Source organism: Orussus abietinus, unplaced genomic scaffold (assembly GCF_000612105.2).
Source record: "Orussus abietinus isolate OABI.00-Male unplaced genomic scaffold, Oabi_2.0 scaffold338, whole genome shotgun sequence".
Lineage (NCBI taxonomy): Eukaryota > Metazoa > Arthropoda > Insecta > Hymenoptera > Orussidae > Orussus > Orussus abietinus.
The window spans coordinates 1-21,196 of NW_019394483.1; the positions used below are offsets into that span (position 1 = coordinate 1).

The following is a 21,196-nucleotide window of genomic DNA, read 5'->3' on the forward strand; positions in this document are numbered from 1 at the left end:
GTAACAGGTGGCAAGTGCATTAGCCGTCTGCATTCTCGAAATTAGGTTGATTCGAGTATGTTGATCATCAGTGTCGGCCCCCTGTTGATCATGGTTACCGTTCTGTTTATAGCTTATATAATTGATAAAATAATAATCATTGGGCCTGGTTGAAACGTATTAAACCAAATACCCGTGTGACATTGTAAATCATTCAAGTAAATGCATTCCATAAATAGTTACTTTCTCTTATCTTTTCTTATCAACCCCCTTTAAATCGCTCATCTATTAAACACTTTTCCTCCTCTGATGGGTAAACGATCCTTTAAGTAATTATCAGAAATTTATCCAGTGTTATTAGAACTCAAAGAAACGTAAATTAAAAAAAAAATTAATATTTTCTCATAATTTTTTTCCCAGAATTAAATGCCTCAAAGAAGATAAAAATAGTATTACCAGTACACCGCGTTGCTGCTTTTATTTCAGCAATTTAAATATTTCATGTACTACGATTCTCAACTGAGAAAGAATTAACTACGAGTGCACATTTCAATAAAGCGTATTAAAAGTGTGATTAAATATGTAACCAGTTTTTCCACCTGTATCGGCCATTTTTATCGATGAAAATTGTGTGGGATGCACGGTTACACAATTATAGACCGTACCACAAAACGAATTAATGTCCATCACTCAGGAAAAAAAAAAGAAAAAGAAATAGATCAACAAAAGTGAAAAGTGAAGACATCACCGTATTACAAGATTTAAGAATGGGACGAACACAAAACCCATAATCTAGTCCTGTATAATGTATCATTATATGTATCGACACTGATGAGCAAATTATGAGAGTATCTAATAAAACTGGACGATTCGAAAGTGCGGCTGAGCGGAGGGGAGCACAAGATGCACAATATTTAAACTGTCTTTATTTACACTCAACAAGACGATCGACAGATATCACACTAAAATTCGCAACATTCACGCTTCTCAATTTCATTCTTTGGTGGTCTAAGTGATGCGGCTACTAATTAAGCTTACGCGCCCATTTTGCGCCTCCTCCGCTTTGGAACCATGCCCTTTCGAACGTGAAGGATTCGATCATCCGATCGCAATAATATGCACGCGTTAACACATCTGCAGATGGTCATCTACAAGGCACATGACACGATATTAGCTTTTCCCTCAAGTTTTTCTATTTTTTTCCATGCCATTCTCTTTTATTAATATTAATATCTCGAGAGCGGACAGAGAATCCGGTTACTCCGCGTTACACGAGCCCCCTAAGCATCGCGATAAGAAAAAGGAGGAGCTTTCAAGACAGAAAATAATTTGAATACGCTTCAAAATCGTCGGAATATTCTATTAATTAAAACACCTTCGCACGAATTACATGCATTACGTGTTGCAGAATTCCCTTGTGATTTAGCGACGTCTTACAGCCGTTGTTAAGAGTGAATCGTGGAAAATAACTCCATGGGGTGAATTCTTCAAACGTGGAGTCTTTGGAAACGAGACGTGAATTAATTGGATATACAAATATTACGGGAAGTCGTATCTTGAGCTCTCCTATTTTCTCAAACGATGCCACCGCAAGCTTCCGAACGAAATATTCGAGCCATGTTTCCCGTATCCAGTTTCGTACGCTACGCAAAGCTTCTCCGCAGTTGTACGTAACACCGCAACTTATGAATGTCCCATTGGTAATCTGACTATGAAATCTGTCATAAAGTATCCTTGTTGGTCGGAATAAGTATTAGGCGCTACGTGAAATTGTCACCCATACCCTCTTAGTGGATTACTCGTCGAATTAGGCGAAACTTAGCTAATAGGATTGCTCGCGCTCTACAACCGACTGTACGTTCCGAAGGATCGTTAATGGTACCTCGACGTTATCTTTCTACGAATTTTCGCATTCTCGCTTTTAATAATTGTCCCGCCCTTACATGCGCGCAGGCGTGAGTGAGTAACGTGAGAAAAAAGACAAGGGAGAAGTATCCGCGAGGTTGTACCTATGCAAGCACACGCATGATTGCGCGAAAACGCTTTCGTGTCCGTGTGACAATACACGTAGGTATGCTCTTCAATCCGTAAGATTTAAGTTTCTTTACAATTAAATATAGGCTGCGTACGCAGCTTGCGATTCAATCGAGGCGTTCCTCAGCTGTTCGTAGCCAGCTTAGAAACGGTCTTGCGCATTCGCTGCGAGATTGGGCATTCTAGTGATGAGATATCGTTTAGGTGCTGCAACATTTTGACTGGGAAAACTCACAAACGCATCGTCTTTCGAACTGAACGAGAGGGGGGATTTCAATTGAGCGCCCCAGGAAACGACATAACGTAATACCCAATTTAAGGGGAGCTCTCTATCGGGTCGAGGACTTTCGACGCAGTCGAAAATGGTTCGATACGACTCGCAAAGAAAGCACTCTTCTCGAATTAATTTTCAATAGTAATACAAATAAACCGACCAGAGTCGCCCGTGAACATTGACCCGCAACCGGCCGGTGAGCTCATTCACGTAATAAGTACTAGCATATAGATCTTAACTTGAGAACGAGGTCGTTAACAAAGATTCTAAAACAAGATCGACACACATCATATAACGATATAACTTTTTTTTTCCAAGAAGTTCAACGCCTATCGGTCCAATCTACGAGAAACTAGTTGAAAGGACCTCGCACTCCGACGAGCCATGAAAAGGAATGAGAAAAGTTAGTCCGACTCGTCAACGCTCGGATACCGTACAGCACGATACTTACGATTCGTTCATTAAGTACTAGGTATCACCGGACGCGAATGAACACCCAATTTCACATTATATTACGTGTACATAATAAATCCCTAGAAACGCTAAGACCGGGCCTACCTTAATAGTAAAGAGTGTCTTTGAGTGCGAAGTGTCCCAAGGTGGATCCATCGCAAGAAATAATTGGAGTCCGCCACCTCAGTAAACCAGACCGAATGAAAGCAAACCGAAGCGCATTCGAGCACGTTATTCAACATAATTATACAACTTTCAATTTTTCCTAGGCTCGAGTAAGATTCAATTCGGTCTCACGCGTCCTAATTCACCGAGCGGTCGAAGACCTGCGTTGAATACAGACCTGGGAATTCAATAATTTCATTCAAAATTCATTTTCAACAGATATTTGTAAATTCTCTGCAATCAATGAACAAGAAATACTTGCGCCTGACAGGCATTCCAATCATTAGTTAATAAAACATTGGAAAATATAATACTTTCTATTAATTAATAATCGGGATACATATCAAGGCGCACGGACTTCATGTACCGTTTGGAAATAAATCCTCACCGTTTGTAGCAGAAATTTTGTACAAAATTATGTTAAATAATTGCCCAGGTTGGGATGCGTAATGTTTACTCGACCATTACAATATTGTGCTTGCGCGCGGAAATTCGTACTGAACCAAGGATTCCTCCACGTGGCGATCTTAAATCGGTTGCTGTACAACTTTCCTAACCGTCACCAAAAGGAACGTCTAATTGTACGCAACCCTCCTCGCATCTAGAAGTGCTCACATTTCCCGTTGTTCCATGCAAAGATTTGTTATCTCTTGAGCGATCTCTTGTTTCTTGATTTCATTTTTAAGTTAGAGCGGTCAGCATTAATTTGCCAAAGTCTCGCTTTCCTTTCCTTCTCTTCCGATTTTGCCTTTACCGCCACTCTAAAAAATTGTATAGGTAATCGTATGTACGCAATGAAAACACTACTTAAGTTAAACATCACGCAACGTCAAGTCTTCGTGGCTTCATTTAAGGTCTTTTCTGATGAGCACTTGTTTAATATTACTTCCGGCACTTCTTAGATCGTTTCGCTCCTTAGAGCTTAGCCGCGCCGGAAATAATCTCTTCGTAGAGCTCGGGCGTGACTTGGACGTACTCCTTATTGCCAGACCTAAAATACACTTTGTCTTGGATTTTGTTGGGATCGAAACCTTCCTTCTGAAGATGGATCTTCTTTAGTTTGAAAGTGCTAGTCATTTCAAGCTCCTTCACGATTCGTAGAAAGATCGGCCTCGCATAGAAAGGCAGAGCTTTGTCTAGACCCTCGGCTAGAGCTTTAAAGTCCAGAAGACTATCGGGATCAACGATTGCTGCCATACCGGCTCTTCCTTCCATACCCGGAACCTAGACAAAATAAGGCAAAAATAAATGCTAAATAATTTACTCCTTTACTCAGCATATTTTATATCCTGAACAAAATGGCCGAATCGATCCGCTAATAAAATATACGACAAACCTTAACGTTTAACCTTAATCTACGATATTTCTTAATGCTTCATGTAACAAACCTGAACTCCATAAACTGTGGTATTTCTATGTCCAGCCACGTTACTAACGACACCTTCAACTTCCGCGGTCGCTACGTTTTCGCCTTTCCACCTAAAGGTATCGCCCGTCCTGTCCTTGAAGTAGAAGTACCCTAATTCATCCTGCACCAGAATATCGCCTGCAAAAATGAAGTAATCGCATTCAAAGTTAATTCACAACGCACGGATAATCTTCATCTCCAGAGAGAACGACTAACCAGTTAGGAAAGCCTTGTCTCCTTTAACGAACACATTTTCTATCGTCTTCTGCTTAGATGCTTCTTTATCCAAGTAGCCGTTGAATTCCCTCGAGGCGTCATTCTGCTTTATCAGCCCTATGAACATCCCCGGCTCATCTGCGCGGGACAAGATCAATATTAATCGATTTCCAACCGTAAATTTGTTAATGTAACATGTTATTCAAAATAATATCACTCACCGACTTCAGCTCTTATGCAAAACCCATCGGGTCCTCTCAGAGGCTCGCCAGTCTCGGGATTAACTCTGATGATGGCCATAGGATGCATCGACTTTGGCAAAATCGATGGAATAAAGCCAACAGCTCCTACCCGATTGTCTACGTTAACTGTAAATGAAAAATATATCTGTTGAAACGTCCGTTAATCGACAAAACTCAGAAGCAAATTATCATTTATACAATAAATGTTTTATTACCGATATTAGCGTTTCCTTCGCTCGAACCGTAAATCTCGGTGATTTGTTCGATTTTGAAGCGATTGACAAACTCCTGCCAGATTTGGGGTCTCATACCGTTACCAACCATGAGTCTCAACGAATGAGCGGTGTCTTCAGGACGAGCAGGAGCCGTGAGCAAGTAACGGCACATTTCGCCAATGTATTGAGCTACCTAACGTAAGATTTAAATGTTAACGTTGGCACGCATACCGAAGTATACCACAACATCAGTTTCATTTCAAAGTACGGTACAATTTCAGGAGGGAAGAAACAGGAGATTGTGAAGCCACCAGTTTGCATAAAGTAGAGGATTAAAGTTAACCGATCAAATGGATTAACACTTACAGTGCAGTTGTACTTGATACAGTCCGTCCAGTATGCGGTAACTGAGAATTTTGGTCTCAGGACACTTGGGACTCCCTTGGCCAGAGCACAACCGGTGCCAACCAATCCACCTGCCATGTGATAAAGTGGAATTGGATTGTACATTATGTCGCTGTTGGACCTCAGACCCAGCGTGTGAAACGTAGCAGCCATGACCAGTAAGTACCTACAAACCCCAAGATCATGAAACATTAATTAACAGTTGCCACGCAAAACGTGTAAATCACTTAATCTCCAAGTACTTTAACAGAGAAGGAGTCTTCGAAATACTTTTCCATCGTCATCTACGTTTTTAAAAATACAACGATAAGAACAATAAACAATAGAAGTAACAACTATTGTCGTTATATAAGGGAATATCTATCGATGCATCCTACTTCATGAAATACGCTGCATGACTATCAGTTTGATGTAAAAAAAAAAAAGAAGAAAAAACTGCAAATCATGGATCACATCAATTTTCATGACAATTGAATCTAGCTTGAGGAAACTGAGAAGTATTCAGTAGAGTTACTGCCAGGGAAATATCGGAAAAGAACTACTCGTGTCTTGAAACCAGCTGTATTAGGTTCTGAGACACGGTATACGAATATATGTTGTTTTAATCTCATTCTCCTCTAGTTGTGGGGTCTCCCTGACAGGATTATAGATCGTTCATCACGTTGAGTACCGACAACCCCCTTCGTAAACGCATGAGGCGTTACGTAATACGTCGCCAGAGACTCCTGGACTCTGATTAAATCTGCAACATCCTATGTTAACAACCTTACAGGTCGATTAGTTACTATGCACGATTTTTTTTTTCAGATTAATGTACTTTATATTTTAACGGATTTTTATATTTTATTTGTAACCAGTTCTAAGAGACTCCCGGACGTCAAATAAATCTGCGGCACCCTACACGAGGACCCGGTAGAATGATTAGGTTCTTTGGGTAATTCGGTACATTTCACAGACTTTTAAGTTCCCAACGCGCTTGTACGACATGTCATTCGATTGTCTGGGAGGTGATGTAACGGAAAGGGGAGCATATATATCCGTCTAAGCGCTTAAGCGTAGGTGACACCCTCGACCACACGATTCTCGAATCACCTATAAGTATATGAATGATTAAAACTTTGAGTTTGCTTGTGAAATAACATTTCGATGTAATGAGTAAGATGGAAGTCCGTACCTTCACAAGAAAGGGCAGAAAGGGCCGAATCCTTCGATCCGTTCTTACTCATTAATCATCAAAACGGAATTATAATCTGATAGGTTCTCCGTGAACAACCCTCGATTTTTGCACTTACGAAAAATATAGCTCGATGGGTGATATAGAGTACCTAACTTCCTGTTTCCCATTCGATAGGTCCGACATACTCTTTTTACCTGCCCATATGAAGTACGCTTTGTACTTTATTTTTCAATACGTAGATCTAAGCTGATATTTAATGTGAATAAAGCGAACCTGCATGAGAAAAAGTAACCTGGAGGAATCACAGGTTACCCTGGTTCTAATTTTTCATCTGACTTTGCATCACATTTTCACTTTATCTTACCACACGTATTAGTTTTTAATGTATTTACATTTAAGCCACGTCAGGTCGTGACACTTCTTGAACTACTTGTTCCTGAAATTACTTTTTTTACCACCGAAATGAAAGCGTAAATAATGAATATGCATCTCTTTAACTATGTTTGTCTATTGATACTGTTTCAAAGCTTACCTAGAATTTGGAATTAATGCTGCCTTCGGCAATCCGGTGGTGCCACTGGTGTAGAGATACAACAAATTATCTCTGTATCCCGGCTCTTGATCGACAATAGGTTGAGAGGTGCTTGCTTCCTCAATGAGTATATTCAAACTGTGAACATCTTGTGAACCCTCGGGAATCGTGCCGCCAAGCTTGTATCTTGCAATACCTTTGATAGAATCCGCTATCGCGTCGATGGCTGAAGGCACAATTTCAAAATAATAAGAAGACGTAATCCGTCACGGCTTTGCTGATTGAAATTCGTTCATTTCTGTTCATCTCTTTAAGACTATTGGCAATTAAGAACCAAATATAAATACAGTGTCGATTTTTATCCATTCCTACTTAGGCGTTTAAAATAATTCAAAATGATTATTTTTCGATTCGATATTACTTGTTGCAAAGATAAAGACTATTAACATTATTCCAAGGTTCCGAACATTGGAACTTCTTCCATCTGGATTACACAATTTATTTGCTAAGGCTGTCAAGATAAAGTAATCCTGTATACTCATTGATTATACATGGCTTGCATAATTTAACTCTTCTTCACTCTAAAATAAATCCAACCAATAGTAATTTTGCATATCTTAAGGAGTGCAGAATTAAACATTTGAACATATGCGATGATAAATTTCAGGAATATATCCATACATGAATAAATAAATATTTAATTAGAACCACGTTCAGCTCTAAAAATGGATTCATTCTGCAAAGCATGTTTTCAACTACTTGCAATAGATCTTCCGAGATTTATTTATTGACAAAAACTGTTCATCTTCGTCATATGTTTAGGGACAAATAAAAATGTAAAAACATGAAACATCGAGAGATCTGACCATGCACAACCTTCGGATAACGCACCTTCGTCTATTTCATCGGCGTAAATAATGCTCTTTATTCGAGCAACGGTTAGACAGTGAATCAAGGGTTGCAATCGAAGATGAGTGTTGATCAAAGCCGTAATCACCCCGAGTTTTCCCAAACCGAGCCACGTGGCTATGAATTCTGGCCTGTTCGGCATCATCAACGCCACAGCATCACCCTTTACGTAGCCAGCCTTTTGGAACACGTGTGCGATCTGGTTGCTGAACTTGTCTATCTGCAAATGAAAAATAAACTCTTCAGTCGGTACTCACATCTCACTTTTAACATTAAAAGACGTCTATCTGACGTCTATAAACGGCCAAAAGACGTTTTTCACCCCAAAGATTAAATCTAAGTACGAGCCTTTAATATAATCAATCAAAGTCATTTCCTCCGAAATGTCCTCGCCAACCTCGATCAAGAATCTCGAGTTGGAACCATAGTGAACTCAACAGAATTCTGATGAGTTGCCCTAAATCAAGCTCACTCGTTACATAAAAGTTATCTCTCAATGTTTAACCGAAAAAAGGATAGTTTTAACCCTTAACTGATATTATATTCTCCCGTTACCATATAAAATGAGTGTTCTGGAGTGTCTAAACCATCCTACGATATCACTTAAGGGTTAACAGTTAATTTAGTATCAACATTTACGTTCATTAACAATCTCCTTGCAGTCGACCCTGTATTACAAGGATCTATAATCGGGACTTACGTCGTTATTTGTCCAAATGCGACCCTCGAAGATGAAGCAGGGCTTGTTGGGGTACAGCTTCGCCCTTTCGGTGAAGATCTTCATTATCGTAGTGTTGTTCTTCATATAATGTTTCGTCTCGCGGGAGGCATTGACGTACCGGTAGAGGAATCTGGAAAAAAGAGTCGAAAAACGCCAAATTACTCATCCGGCATGCCAAAGTAGGATTTAATACATAATGCTCGGGATTCTCAACGAAACGAACTCCTAAATGGAATTCCTCGGTCGATATAAACCCTGATCGCGATGCTTAAGCTCTCGTTCACATGAATACTTGATTCCGTGAATGTTCCGCATTTGATGAAATCGGCCGATAGAAGCCTTCCTTGGGAATTAAGGAACGCGATCGAGCAGCAAAGAAGGACCTTTTCTTAAGCGGAGGTAAAAAAAAATCCAATGATTTGGCGTGCGTCGAGTGAAAGGGTTACCGGGACAAGGCTATCTGCCAGGAACTTTTATCGTCCGGAAAAATAGCTATATTAATGTTAATCTCTACTTAAACGTTAAGGATACAGGAGGACAGCATCATTCCTCATCTTCATCCATTCCCAAGTATTCCCATTTTCCGGAGCAATAAAGCGGATAGTAACATCCTCGCTAACACGATGCGATTTTACTATCTCTGTAGAAGATATTCTTACCGGCGCCGAGTACTTAGTGTCAAACTTCGGCACTTCAATTTGATAAATATTTATTTCTCAATTAAGAAAACTCATCATGTATCGAAGTACATTTCCTCTTTTAGAGCCTGTAATATTTTCAGATTTTTTACCACCGTTCATTACATACTACACTGATCTTAAAATCTTCAATATTTATTAGTCATGCGATTTCTTACTTATCCCGTCCCTTTTTTAAGTTATAAAAGGCTATACATATTTATAATGAAAAAGTGGTACTATAGGTGTTTTTATAACCACATAATTTTTTGTTTCATGGGTTGCTATAGGTTCATCTTCGAGGCAGTCAGCAAAAGTCCAAGGAAACCATCAAAACCACTTCCTACGAGCTTATCCAGGAAGACTGCGTTAATGGAATCGAATCGATCATTTAATTCCCACGCGATGGAAGAAAATGTGCTCATACCAGGGGATTCGCCCCTTATCAAAGGACAAATGGCTCGTGGAGAGTCCTGATACGTAACCCAGACGGAACACGACGGTGTAGAAACTCGCCATTAAGGCCGATTCAAACAAATCCATGCTGTACAAATTTTTGTTGGCTCACCCATAGAATATAGTCATTATATGAATAACCAACTACTTCACTACCATGGCAAAATTCTCTACTTAATGACTTTCGGCCGACTACATAAAAATATCGTAATAGATTACACCAAATATTAAAATAATTTCGTACGTTTAGCTAAAGTGGTTCGTTGACGATTTTCTAAGATTAACAAAACGCTTTAACAAACAGACTAGTTGAAGCAAACGAGTTTAATCAAGTGAACCAAAATTCGATTCATTCTACAGAGATATTTTCGGAAATGTTTTCTGGGCCAAATGCAATCGATGGAAACAATTCTGTTCCATGAACCAAATTTCTCGTGCATGTACGACATGACATGGACAAGTAACGCATCTGTCTGAATCGGCCTTTAACCGACATCCCCGAAAGGTTCCAACGATAGACGTCGAAAAGCGAGATCGATAAGCGCGACGATGACGACGACCTTATACTAGCCGGGCCGGCAGAAATCTGCAGCGCCCTATATAACCCCTTTATCCCTCGTTAAACTTTACGTAACCCGTGGGCAGAAAGAGGAAGATATCCCTGTCTTCATCAGGTGTGCCATCTACAGGCCCATGACACTTGCCCCCGCCCCTCTGGACATATCCTTTAACATTTCTTCTCCCTCCGTTAACGACCAAGCTCGACATTGCTTGAATAAAAAATGCCGGGTGCTTTATCTACCACTTCTCCATCTACAATACATGGCGTTAATAAAATCGCACTGGAACTGCCTAAAACGAGACAACGAATCTCCAGGGCTTAATTTATTTAGATTTTCGAGCGATCAGTCACCGATAAAGCCAGGAAGCCAGAAAAATATGGAACTTGGTATACTCTGCCAAAATGAAAATATGTCGCAACGCGTGTTCGATTGGTCGTGCACTCTTGAATTAAACCTACGTGGGGTGTGATCTTTAAATCCGAATTATATTTCTTTTTGCGATAAATTACGATAGGATATTCGCGTTATATTGACAACAGTGCGCGGATGTTTCCTCATTTTTCCGCATACGTGTATCGATTAGCGCCCAACAGTGTTCGCGTCTGCGCGATACTCTTTCGATTTTAGCCTTAATACGTTTTTCTTCGATTCTATAGAAGTAACTGCAAGAGGTGAGCTGCATCGGCAATCGATGGATAATCGTTGGCCCGTCTGGAAAGTCTTGCAGGACTTCGAGGACCTTCCTCCTGAACAGGCCCGATGGCCGAGGTTTAACAACGCAATGTTACTCGTTTCGTGATTACGTGTTACACGTATACCTAGCAAACAGTCGATCTGAGAACGCCACACGTGCCTCTGAAATATTCATCCGAAGGACAAATTTCTAAGCGGCTAAAGTGCGACTTGTTTTTTAATACAGTCGCCTGACTAAGACACCCAAAGGTTCCCTGGTCGAAATTTCAGCCCTACTCAGAGCCCACGTAACTTAAGACCTCTTTTTCTCCTATTTCACACTTTATGTCCTCTTTTCGACATTTGACGTCCTACTTAATGCGAATTAAGTCCTACTTTAGGCCTAAGGTAGGAGAAAATGTCAGTCACTTTTAAGGTCTAATGTAGGACCTCAATCGGGCAAAAGTTATCCCTTTATATTATTTCAATACCCATTTAAGACCTACAATTGAAGGTTCTAAGTACCCGAATCAAAATTTTAGCCCTCCTTTGACCCTGCGTAACCTAAGTAAGACCTCTTTTTGTCCTATTTCGGTCTTTACGTTCTACTTTCCACGTTATACGTTCTACTTAATAGGAATCAAGTTCTACTTTAAGCCTATAAGTAGAAGAAATGGAAATACCTACCACCTTTCAGGTCTAAAATAGGACCACCTCTATAAAAGTCACCCTTCTTTATATTATCCCAAAACCCATTTAAGGCTTACAGTCAGCGGTCCTAAGTAGGATCAAAATTTCAACTCGGATCCCCGATAATATAGTTGAAAAACCTGAAGAATGCCTTTTACCTCTCTGTCCAAGCTAGTTTTAGAATTTATAAAAGACGAGGATTCTAACTATAAAGACCTCCTTTGACCCGATTCGCCAAAGACTAGGGAAACTCTTATCCTACTGACTATTTTATCAAAACATCCATCAACAAAGAAAGATGCAAATGTGAATTATTCCCAGTAGCATATACCTTGTTCCAAAACATTGTACGCGGGGAAAAGAAATTCCAAATAGCGGGAGAATTTCATCTTAAATGCCACCCCTAATAGAAAATCTTTAAGACCCAAATAGGAATCCAATTAGCTAAAGCGGATTAACGCTATACACAAAAAGACCACTCTTTGGGCCCCAAAAAAGTTCTGATTCAGGGTCCGCCAAATACAGCATTATTCCGCGAGACTGTATAGGCTTCAACCTCCTACATTTTCGGATTACATTCCTGCTTATACCTAAACAAAAGAAGAAAATTTTCCTCTGCACTTACAATGGACGTAAAAGAATTCAATATTGAAATTACAAAAGGCAGTAATGCTCAGCTACCGCCTAATTTTGGCTGTTAGTTCCCCGAGGTCACAAAACTCGACAAAGTTTCGCGTCGAACACGTAAACATGGGTTACGTAAATATTGTATTTACCTTGGCGACACCGCAGTACCAAGAGTATCATTGACCTCGAGCGAGGTCCTTCAGAAATTAATTCCGAAACACCGCGTCCCTAAGAGAGGCGGGCGAGTCGCGTAATCGCCGCCATTTCTTTGACCCGGAAACAATATTCCAGCTTCTCGAGTAACATAAACGCGCTTAATAATCCCTCTCAATATTTCCAGCGGGTTCGGCCAATTAGTGGCGCTCGTTTTCTCCATACCTCGCAATGGACTCCTCCCGCGATCTAATTTTAGGACACCCGTGACGTCCCAAAATTCTCGAACCAACATGGCGGCCGCTTCCCGGATTCTCTTCTCGCCAAATTCTCACTAAAAGAGACGCTTACGATAGTTGCTAACTGACCTTTGGGTGCGAGGATCGGTAAACCTTTTGCAAAGCCCTACAACGACATGTCCAACTCGTTTGCTCTTACCGTTACATTTTTAATACGGCAATAATCGAACGTCCACTGCCCAGTCTAATCTCAGGTCATTCCATGACGCGCTATCGAACCAACATGGCGAATACACGAGTCAACAAAGCCCTTCAATTTTCAGTACTGGGGAAAAGCAATAGTTTTATTACTCCATTCAGTATTACTACCCGATCGAACAATCTTGGTGGTTAGTTAATAAACTCACGGAAACCAGTAAAAAGGCAAGCAACTGGATGCATTGAAATCGATCGTTCGGCGGGGAAAAAACAAAATGGCTTCCCTCGAGCTACATGTACATTGTTAAAAATCTGTTCGAAATATGCATATAGTCGAAGTACTTTCGAGATAAGTTATTTCAAAATTTCGTACACAATTGTGTTTGGGATTTTAGTGTATATAAATATACAAACTTTAGAGGGCGTGTATATAACCTTTCAAGATTTTTATATACCAATTTTCGAGACAAGCACGAATGTACGTACTCCGAGAAAAGTGCGTTGGGGGACATTTATTAACATTTCTTTTCTCATCTGATATTTTCTTTTCCGTCCAAGTTTCGAAGTATTCTTTGAAATGTAGTACACGTTTGTTCGGTTTCCATTTCGAGTGCCGTTGATTCCAGTTTTAATACACATTTGTATTCAAAAGTGTTCGAAATATTGAAACATTTTTAACGGTACATTACACCGATGTCGTACTAAATTGCTTCGGGTGAGCTGAATTACTTTATGCAATTGTTGTCCCCGGTGCGCGTACTTAGCCTAATTGGGTACGTTTAAAGTGGCAAACGCATTTTGCGAATAAAGAGCGCGATAACAATGAATAAAACAGACTCAACAAGAGCATAAGATCACGCAAGTATCGCGCGAGTATTCCGAGTGCGTAAAACCTCCGGGATACCGCTGATAGGGATTATGAAGACGTCCAAAGTCCATTCATAAATGCGTATGTGGAGTATAGAATAGAATATGAACTTCCTTTTTAGAATAGAGATAATTGGTGGTACATCATGCGACACGATTGCGTATACTTAAACCCGACTTCGATTTCTTGGCACATAGGAATACTGTGCGGAAACCCACTGCGGGAAACTGCAGCAAAGTCGAGACTTCGACGTAATCAGGAAAAAGTCCGTAACAAAGGATGGCTTTGAGTCTGGAAATATTAATTTTCCCTCATTGTAGTTATCGGAAGCAACTCAAGATCCCACCAAATTGTAGTTCTTGCCCGTGCCCTTGTATTTCGCGAGGAAAGAATAATAATTTAATTACAATTACTATAAAAACATGGCTAAAATATCTTTCTAATATGAGCCACGCAAATAATAAAATCGATCACATCGAATAGTAAATCTAACCTTGCCAGTAGTTGTCGTATCCATGATGTATTAAAAAGTTGCAGTAGTGATTACCATTTGGAATGGTAATAATAATTATACAGTGAAGTACGATAAGAATAATCCTATTACAACTGCCTTATAGTTGCCTCGACTGAACAGTCAAGTAACCAGTACTTTGTTCTTTTACTATAGTTACCACAACCTCTTGACAAGTTATCCCATATGTTGACTTGCAACATGGTTGCGATATTTACAATCGTGGCTTTTCTGACCATTCTTTTTTCTCCGTGCGCGTTAAACATGGAGCCTCACTTTTGTCTCTCCCTGTCGAAAGAATTGCCAGTTTTCTGCGATATAGGTACATGGTATTGCAAAATACCTTAGACAAAAGTTGATCCTAATCGTGTGTCCACTATCATTTGTCTGAAACGTTTTTCTATTTAGTGCGTTGTTAACCCGAAAACTTGCTATGATGTATCGTATTAAGACAAATATATTCAAGACTTTAGCCGGGTGAGCTAGAGAACCTGAAGAATCAATTGCGGTTTATCAAAGTTTATAAACATTTACCCTGGTATCTTTCCGACAAACGACCTCAAGTACACAATATGATACAAAGTACGCTGAGAAAAATTATTAGTTGACTGAAACGAATATATGTTGGTGACATATATTTTTGCCGGAATCATATATGAATGCAAGAAACAATTATTTTGTTGACGAGAAATTCATGTAATTCATTTAAAATGACTTGATTCGAATGTGCAATTCTACCAATCGATTATGCGATTGCCTCAAATAAGAAAAAAATTATTCAATGACCTCCATTTTTGGTAGAAATGACCTGCTGATGTCATCAACTATACAAAATGAAACATTTGTAGAGTTGAACGAAAGAATACGCTATTTATCCTGGCAAAAAAAAATTGTTTAACCGAACAAGTATACTTTGTGGACATAATTGTATTTGCCTCAATCGTATACAATTTAAATGTTATAGTATGGTGTGTATGGAACGAATTAATTTTCTGTCAAGTTAGAAAGTAAAGCTAGAACACTCGAATACGGTAAAAGAATCCAATTGCAATGACGATTTCTAAGAGAAAATCTATAACAGTAACGTGGCAGTTATAGATACCTATTATTATACTCCCCCACCATTGTGATGACGATATCGATTATCATTAACCCGAACTTCTCTTTTAAAACTTGCTAGCTCGAAAAGGAAATTTGATTTTTAGGTCGAATTAATGAGCTCGTGCTTACGCACTGTGGTACTCGGCAGAAAAATCGAGCTTAACCGCATAAAAAGAGGTTGCGGAATAGGGAAGTTGAATAAATTACTTTCGGAACTTCTTGCAATTTTTTATCTTCTTTTGGAATATATATTTACCGTGTATCACGCCTGGCCTATATAAAGTCTCGAATCGGCTTTATTATCTCAGCCTTCATGTGTATAATAAATTAACTAGTTTTAACTCCTCTTGTTGGTCAGGGAGTACCTTTCGGCATTTAAATAAGACAGCATAAAAAGTATGTGTATTTTTATACCTGTTTATAGATTACCCATTATTTCGTAAATCCATTGACCGATTTGGCCCAAATTTAAATTCAGAGCGCCACTATAGGATTCCTTCGATTTTAGATAACTGCGATGCACTTACACTCGTAATGGGCGCAAACTATAGTTTACTCCAGAATGAGCACGCTGAAACACTTTGCCCCTAGGGGAAGCTAAAAAACATGATGTTCCAAATAGAAGAAGCTCGTGTAAAGTCGAGTAGTTTAAGCCGCTGGCATATGAAGATTAAAGTTTTACAATCAAAAACGGTTTTTCTCGATTTCTCCGTACAAAATTGCTGCCCTTCCGAGAGGATCGATATCTATGTCTAAAACCACTGCGTCTGTGCTGAGACCCATAAAGAATACATAATAATATGCAGTACAAATAAACATAAATAAGGGGCCAGAGAATGCAAGAGGATAGTATAACCACAGAAATTAATACTAAATATCAAGAATGACCTTTGCGTTAGCAACAATGGATACGTAATACATATGCTTACGTACGTGATAAACATTTCCAAAGTTTAATTAACGAAAAAAAAAGTAAATAGGGAAACATATCGGGACCTATTCTTCCAATTGTACAAATGTATTAATATCACACCTTATTAACGTTCAACCCAATAGCACTAGTAAGTAAAATCCCTGGCAACCTGGAACGTAAATTAATATCGGAGCAGTCCAAACAAATACCGACCTCCCCTCCGAGGAAACGGTCCAACTCTAACCCCACTACTAAATTGCTAAGAATCAATCTCTGCAAAACTGGAGCATCTCGTAATTGCTGCAAAGAGCGACCGAAAGACCGCAATAAGTCAAGATTACACCGCTTACATAAAGAATATCCAGTTTCGGAGGAAACGTCGAATTCCAGGGAACTGAAGGTAACGAAAGCGCAAAACTTGTAAAACTTGTAAAACTTGTAATATTTGTAAAACTCGTAAAACCTCGACGAAAGGTTCTCAGGGCCGTTTACGGTTTTACGGTTATCCGATCCTAACCTCCCTCGCGGTGACCTACGTGGGGGGTACACTTAATGGCTACTCACTTGATGTCGCGGGGTAGCGTCCTCAGGATGATGTAGATCTTGTGGTGGTAGCGAAAGATTATTGGCAGGAGGATAGCGGCGAGGGTGATCTGGGCGATCCTCGCGAAGGATCCGAAGCGCGCGACGACGCCGGCCGCCATCACACCGATGACCGCCAACGCGATAAGCGCGAGTCTGACGTCCATCCTAGGCAGGGGCGCCCGGTCTGAAAGCACACCACCAACCGTACACCGACTGTACCACCGGCCGTGCCGCCAACCGTGCCGCCGGCCGCGCGAAGGGTCACGACGCCGGGGAGAGCGCCGATCGCGAGCGCCACTCCCACCCGCGGTCGGTTCGCGAACTAACCGCCTGCCTGCCGCCGCTCTCTCGACATTGCAGGGTCAACGCTGATAAAGTACTCCAAAGGTTGTTCACGGTTAACCAGAAATTTCGCACACTTTAATTACCGCCAAGGCGCCAATTTGTGGACACTTGTCATCTTTGCGTTATACGCAATCACGTGATTTTTTCTTGACGCTGGCGTCTGGAAAAGAAAGTTTGGTTTTCCCGACTTCAGCGCCAACATTGAAAAAGCGGCAGTTTGTTGACATTTGAAGACTGAGGGAAGAGATAATGGAGAAAATCGGTGGTAATTAAGGTGATATGAAAATGGTATCTAAAGGTACAATGATTTATGAAACTTTTCTCCGAACTGGGCGTACCGAAGCGTTTCAAAATTTACAATGTCAATATGGAGGCTATAAAGAAGGCGCTGACCCCCATAAAAGTTCAATTTTTAAGAAATTTCCTTATAAACATTTTTTAAAGTTTTTATAAAAAATCGAATTTTATAGATGCCAGGACCTTTTGTAAAGCCTCCATATTCACGTGGTAAAATTTCAAACGATTTGGTACACCCAGTTCAAGGAAAAGTTTCATAAACGATTAACCTTCAGATGCAACCTCATATTCCCTTAAATAATTTAAATACTGATTTTACGTAATAACGCTTTTTACTGTATTGCCACTTTTTGTCTGGTGTCGATGTCAACATGTCCACTTTCGAATTCCGCTTTTTAATGTTTTTCCTTCATGCAATTGCCCCATGTTAATTAAACTGGTTAGAATATTTATTTACGAACAACGTATCGTGTCATTTTGAAGCAGGAGAGAAAACAACGTTACGAGTGTGAGTATATCGTCATTGACTGAGACCTCATTTCTCTTCTCTTCTCAGACTCTCATACACGTATGAGATATGTTTTTTATAGTTTGACACGCAAACATAACGTTGTAACATTTTTCATCACTACAAATTTTTACTACCGTCTTTTGTTCCCACGACTAATTTGACGCTAAAATCGAGCATTTAGCTACGTCTGCAAAGTGGAACGCTCTTTATTTTCTTACAGTAAATTACTATTTACAATCACATACGTGTTGGTATTGGCACAATTTGCGTAAACGTTTTCGTTACTGTTGTTTACTTTCAATTCGTCGTTTAAAGGTTCGCGTACATTATAGATGGGGCGGGTTGCAGCGCATCGCAATATTCCGTCAGTAATATGCGATAGTCCATATAAAATCTTTGAAATCAATCCCGTGGAGATTTTTGCAATGCAATACACTGCAATCCGCTCCGACTATAATGTGCACGAGCCTTACGGTGATATGAAAGTGGCGTCAAAGAGGTCTCTGATATTACTGAAGGAAATGATACTTGGAACGTCTAAATAAAAATAAGAACTAACAATAAGCGGGTCTATTGCCAGCTGTGGAACGCAATTTAAAGGTGATGGTGGGAGATCAAATTTGACATAGAATATTGAATTTTTATTTTCAAGGCAGACACACCTCGCGGGTATCTAATTGTACGAGATAAGTTTCAAGAAAACTTCTGCCGATAGGTTTTAAAACTGAAGTGGTCATAAATTTTACTTCCACTTTACATGCAATTTCTAAACTCATCCAAATCGTAAGGATTTTAAATACATTCGTAATAAAGTTTATGTTCTGTTTCGTTATCGGACCCCAAATCATCTTGTTAGTTCCCATTTATTTTTAAACCAGTTTTAGGATTTTTGAGATCGGCAGATTCAATTCTAATGCTGCCCAATAGAGATGTTCTGTTCGATAAAGTTAAATAATAACAATGAAAACTACAAAATCTTAGGATCCTATGACAGGGAAGACCCATTTGAACGTATTCTCGTTACTTTTACTCGTTCAATAATCAGAGTCCGTATCGATCATGAAGTAGAAAACGCGAAGAAACGTCAGTCTCTCCATGGAAAGGAAAGCATTACCTCGACAGGCTGGACATGGTTCTGAACTGAAGTTTCCAATGCACGAAATATAATGTAGGTGAATCATCTATGTATCAGAGTCGCAGTAAACTCCCATGACCCACGGTCTGGACGTTTCGGCGCGGCGTAACGATCGGCGCATGCGCTATGCGGTTTTCTCGCGAAGGGTTATCGCGCCACCCTCACGCCACGTTCGGTCAACCACTACCCCCTAAGCCCTTGGCGAAACCGGGCCGTCGTCTTGCGGACAGAATATCTATTTGCCCAAATTGTACCTTTCATAAAAAAAAAAAGAAATACTTTTCGGCCCCCGACCGGTTCCCTTGGTAAAAAAAACCTCCGGAGGAGGTGGCTAAGTATCGAAAACTGCGCAATAGATTCGCTCACGAAATGTCAGCCAATGCGGGGATTGCCCGAATTAGATTTTAAGCCCGGCATTTGACAAAACGTCAGAAGAACCTTTTGAGTGGAACGTTTCCCTTGCAATGATGCGTACCGTACTTCCCGTACTTCAGTGGAAATGGCCTACTTCAATGGGGTGAACTTCTGGTCAGACACGACGGGCGGGCACGATTCGACCCATTTGACAAGTCCATGACAATTCGCGCGGCAATAGAGGTTAAGGTTGGTTCGGGCCAGTTGAGAGATGGGAATGTAGATAAATGTGAAATAATTGACATTACCGTGGAATTGACAACACTGGATGCAAACTGAGCGAAACTGCACGCTCGAGCACTGCCGCGCGACTACTCACATCTGGAAGAGCCCACTATGCATGCGCGTTTAAAGACCAATCAGGGAGCACGCAGTTATCTGCCATCTTGGACTGGGCGAATTTGAAAAAGAAAATATGAAGAATTGATTTCCTCGTTTTTTTCCACTTGTTATTTCACTTTATAAACAGTAATTATTTACTATTTATCATACATGCTCAATATGCAATGCGCATGTTACAGGATAATTAAATTAGCATCGTTCGTTTCATAGTCCATCAGTACGTTTTTCCAGCAAGTGATGAGATAACGCACCAAGTTTATGAGAACTTAAAAAGATGTACGTACGTACACTTGTTGGAAAACAATGTTTCTAATACTTCCTTCACCAAATTATATTTCGTTTCAATGGTACTTCATGTTTCAGTGAATTGTAAGACTGTTATGTTGATGTATTTATGATCTATGTTTAATAAATAATAAAGATTACTACTTGATACTATTCATTCATTGTAACGCAATATTTGTAGTACTACAATACATGTATATGGCTGACACTTAATAGCTACTTCTCTGCAGTGCTGAGCAATCTACATTGTCAGGGCATATGTAAAACCCTGTCGGTATCTTCTTACGTAATATAGTTATCAAAGTTCGCGAAAACATTTCATTTATGGGCGCTACTGATAAGAACGGCTTCTGCGATGTACATATATGTGTTCTCATGTACATACTTATTACACAGTTTGTAACATTTGATAAATGCACTATTTTGTCACGCCCATGTAGCAAATCTATTATATAATTAATGCAAAATTTAACTTAGGTACACAATATGTTAATAAAAAATCGGTGCTCGAGGTGGCAAAGAAAATATCCTACATACCGATTGGATCTTATTTATTGCACGTATGTATGATACCCGTATTTGCAAAGTAAAATTGAAACTTTTTTACAAACATTATGTATTTATGTATTGCAGGTAGGGTAATGACTGAGAGGATAATTCTATCGTAAACCAGTGTCGTGGAGAACAGATACGTGCGACAAATATGGGGAATATACTCCGCCACTTTGTGGCAATTTACAATGCGCAGCAAGTACACTGAATAATCAATAACATTGTAATATACCCGGTGTCTTGATTCAAAATTATTTACAACTCTCTCTTACCACTTTTTGAATAATAAAATGCTATTCGAAATGACATTGTATGGAAGGCGAGACATTTTT

At 39.8% G+C, this 21,196-nt stretch overlaps 1 protein-coding gene across 3 annotated transcripts; it reads right to left on the reverse strand.

Annotated features, from left to right (window-relative positions):
* Positions 1-885: 885 nt before the first annotated feature.
* On the reverse strand, positions 886-20,037 carry LOC105703271 (long-chain fatty acid transport protein 1). 3 transcript variants are annotated; one of them, XM_012431546.2, is made up of 11 exons: positions 19,934-20,037; positions 16,963-17,167; positions 8,710-8,860; positions 7,992-8,229; positions 7,101-7,326; positions 5,353-5,557; positions 4,987-5,179; positions 4,751-4,897; positions 4,530-4,667; positions 4,294-4,451; positions 3,821-4,129 (listed from the first exon to the last, which is right to left on the reverse strand). In XM_012431546.2, exons 2-11 carry the CDS (start codon positions 17,145-17,147, stop codon positions 3,821-3,823), a joined length of 1,950 nt encoding a protein of 649 aa, XP_012286969.1. In that variant the 5' UTR covers positions 17,148-17,167; positions 19,934-20,037. The 3 variants fall into 3 exon arrangements, with proteins under 3 accessions (XP_012286972.1, XP_012286969.1, XP_012286971.1); XM_012431548.2 differs by lacking the exon at positions 19,934-20,037 and adding an exon at positions 19,747-19,874; XM_012431549.2 differs by lacking the exon at positions 19,934-20,037 and having other exon boundaries at positions 886-4,129; positions 16,963-17,147.
* Between the last annotated feature and the right edge of the window lie 1,159 nt (positions 20,038-21,196).

Bases quoted from the DNA above. Each gene is read 5' to 3' on its own strand.
- LOC105703271 (XM_012431549.2), bottom strand. From the start codon at position 17,147: ATGGACGTCAGACTCGCGCTTATCGCGTTGGCGGTCATCGGTGTGATG. The intron at 8,861-16,962 runs GTGAGTAGCCAT...TCTTTTTTCCAG, and splicing joins ACGCTACCCCGCGACATCAA to ATTCCTCTACCGGTACGTCA. The intron at 4,130-4,293 runs GTTTGTTACATG...TATTTTGTCTAG, and splicing joins CCACAGTTTATGGAGTTCAG to GTTCCGGGTATGGAAGGAAG.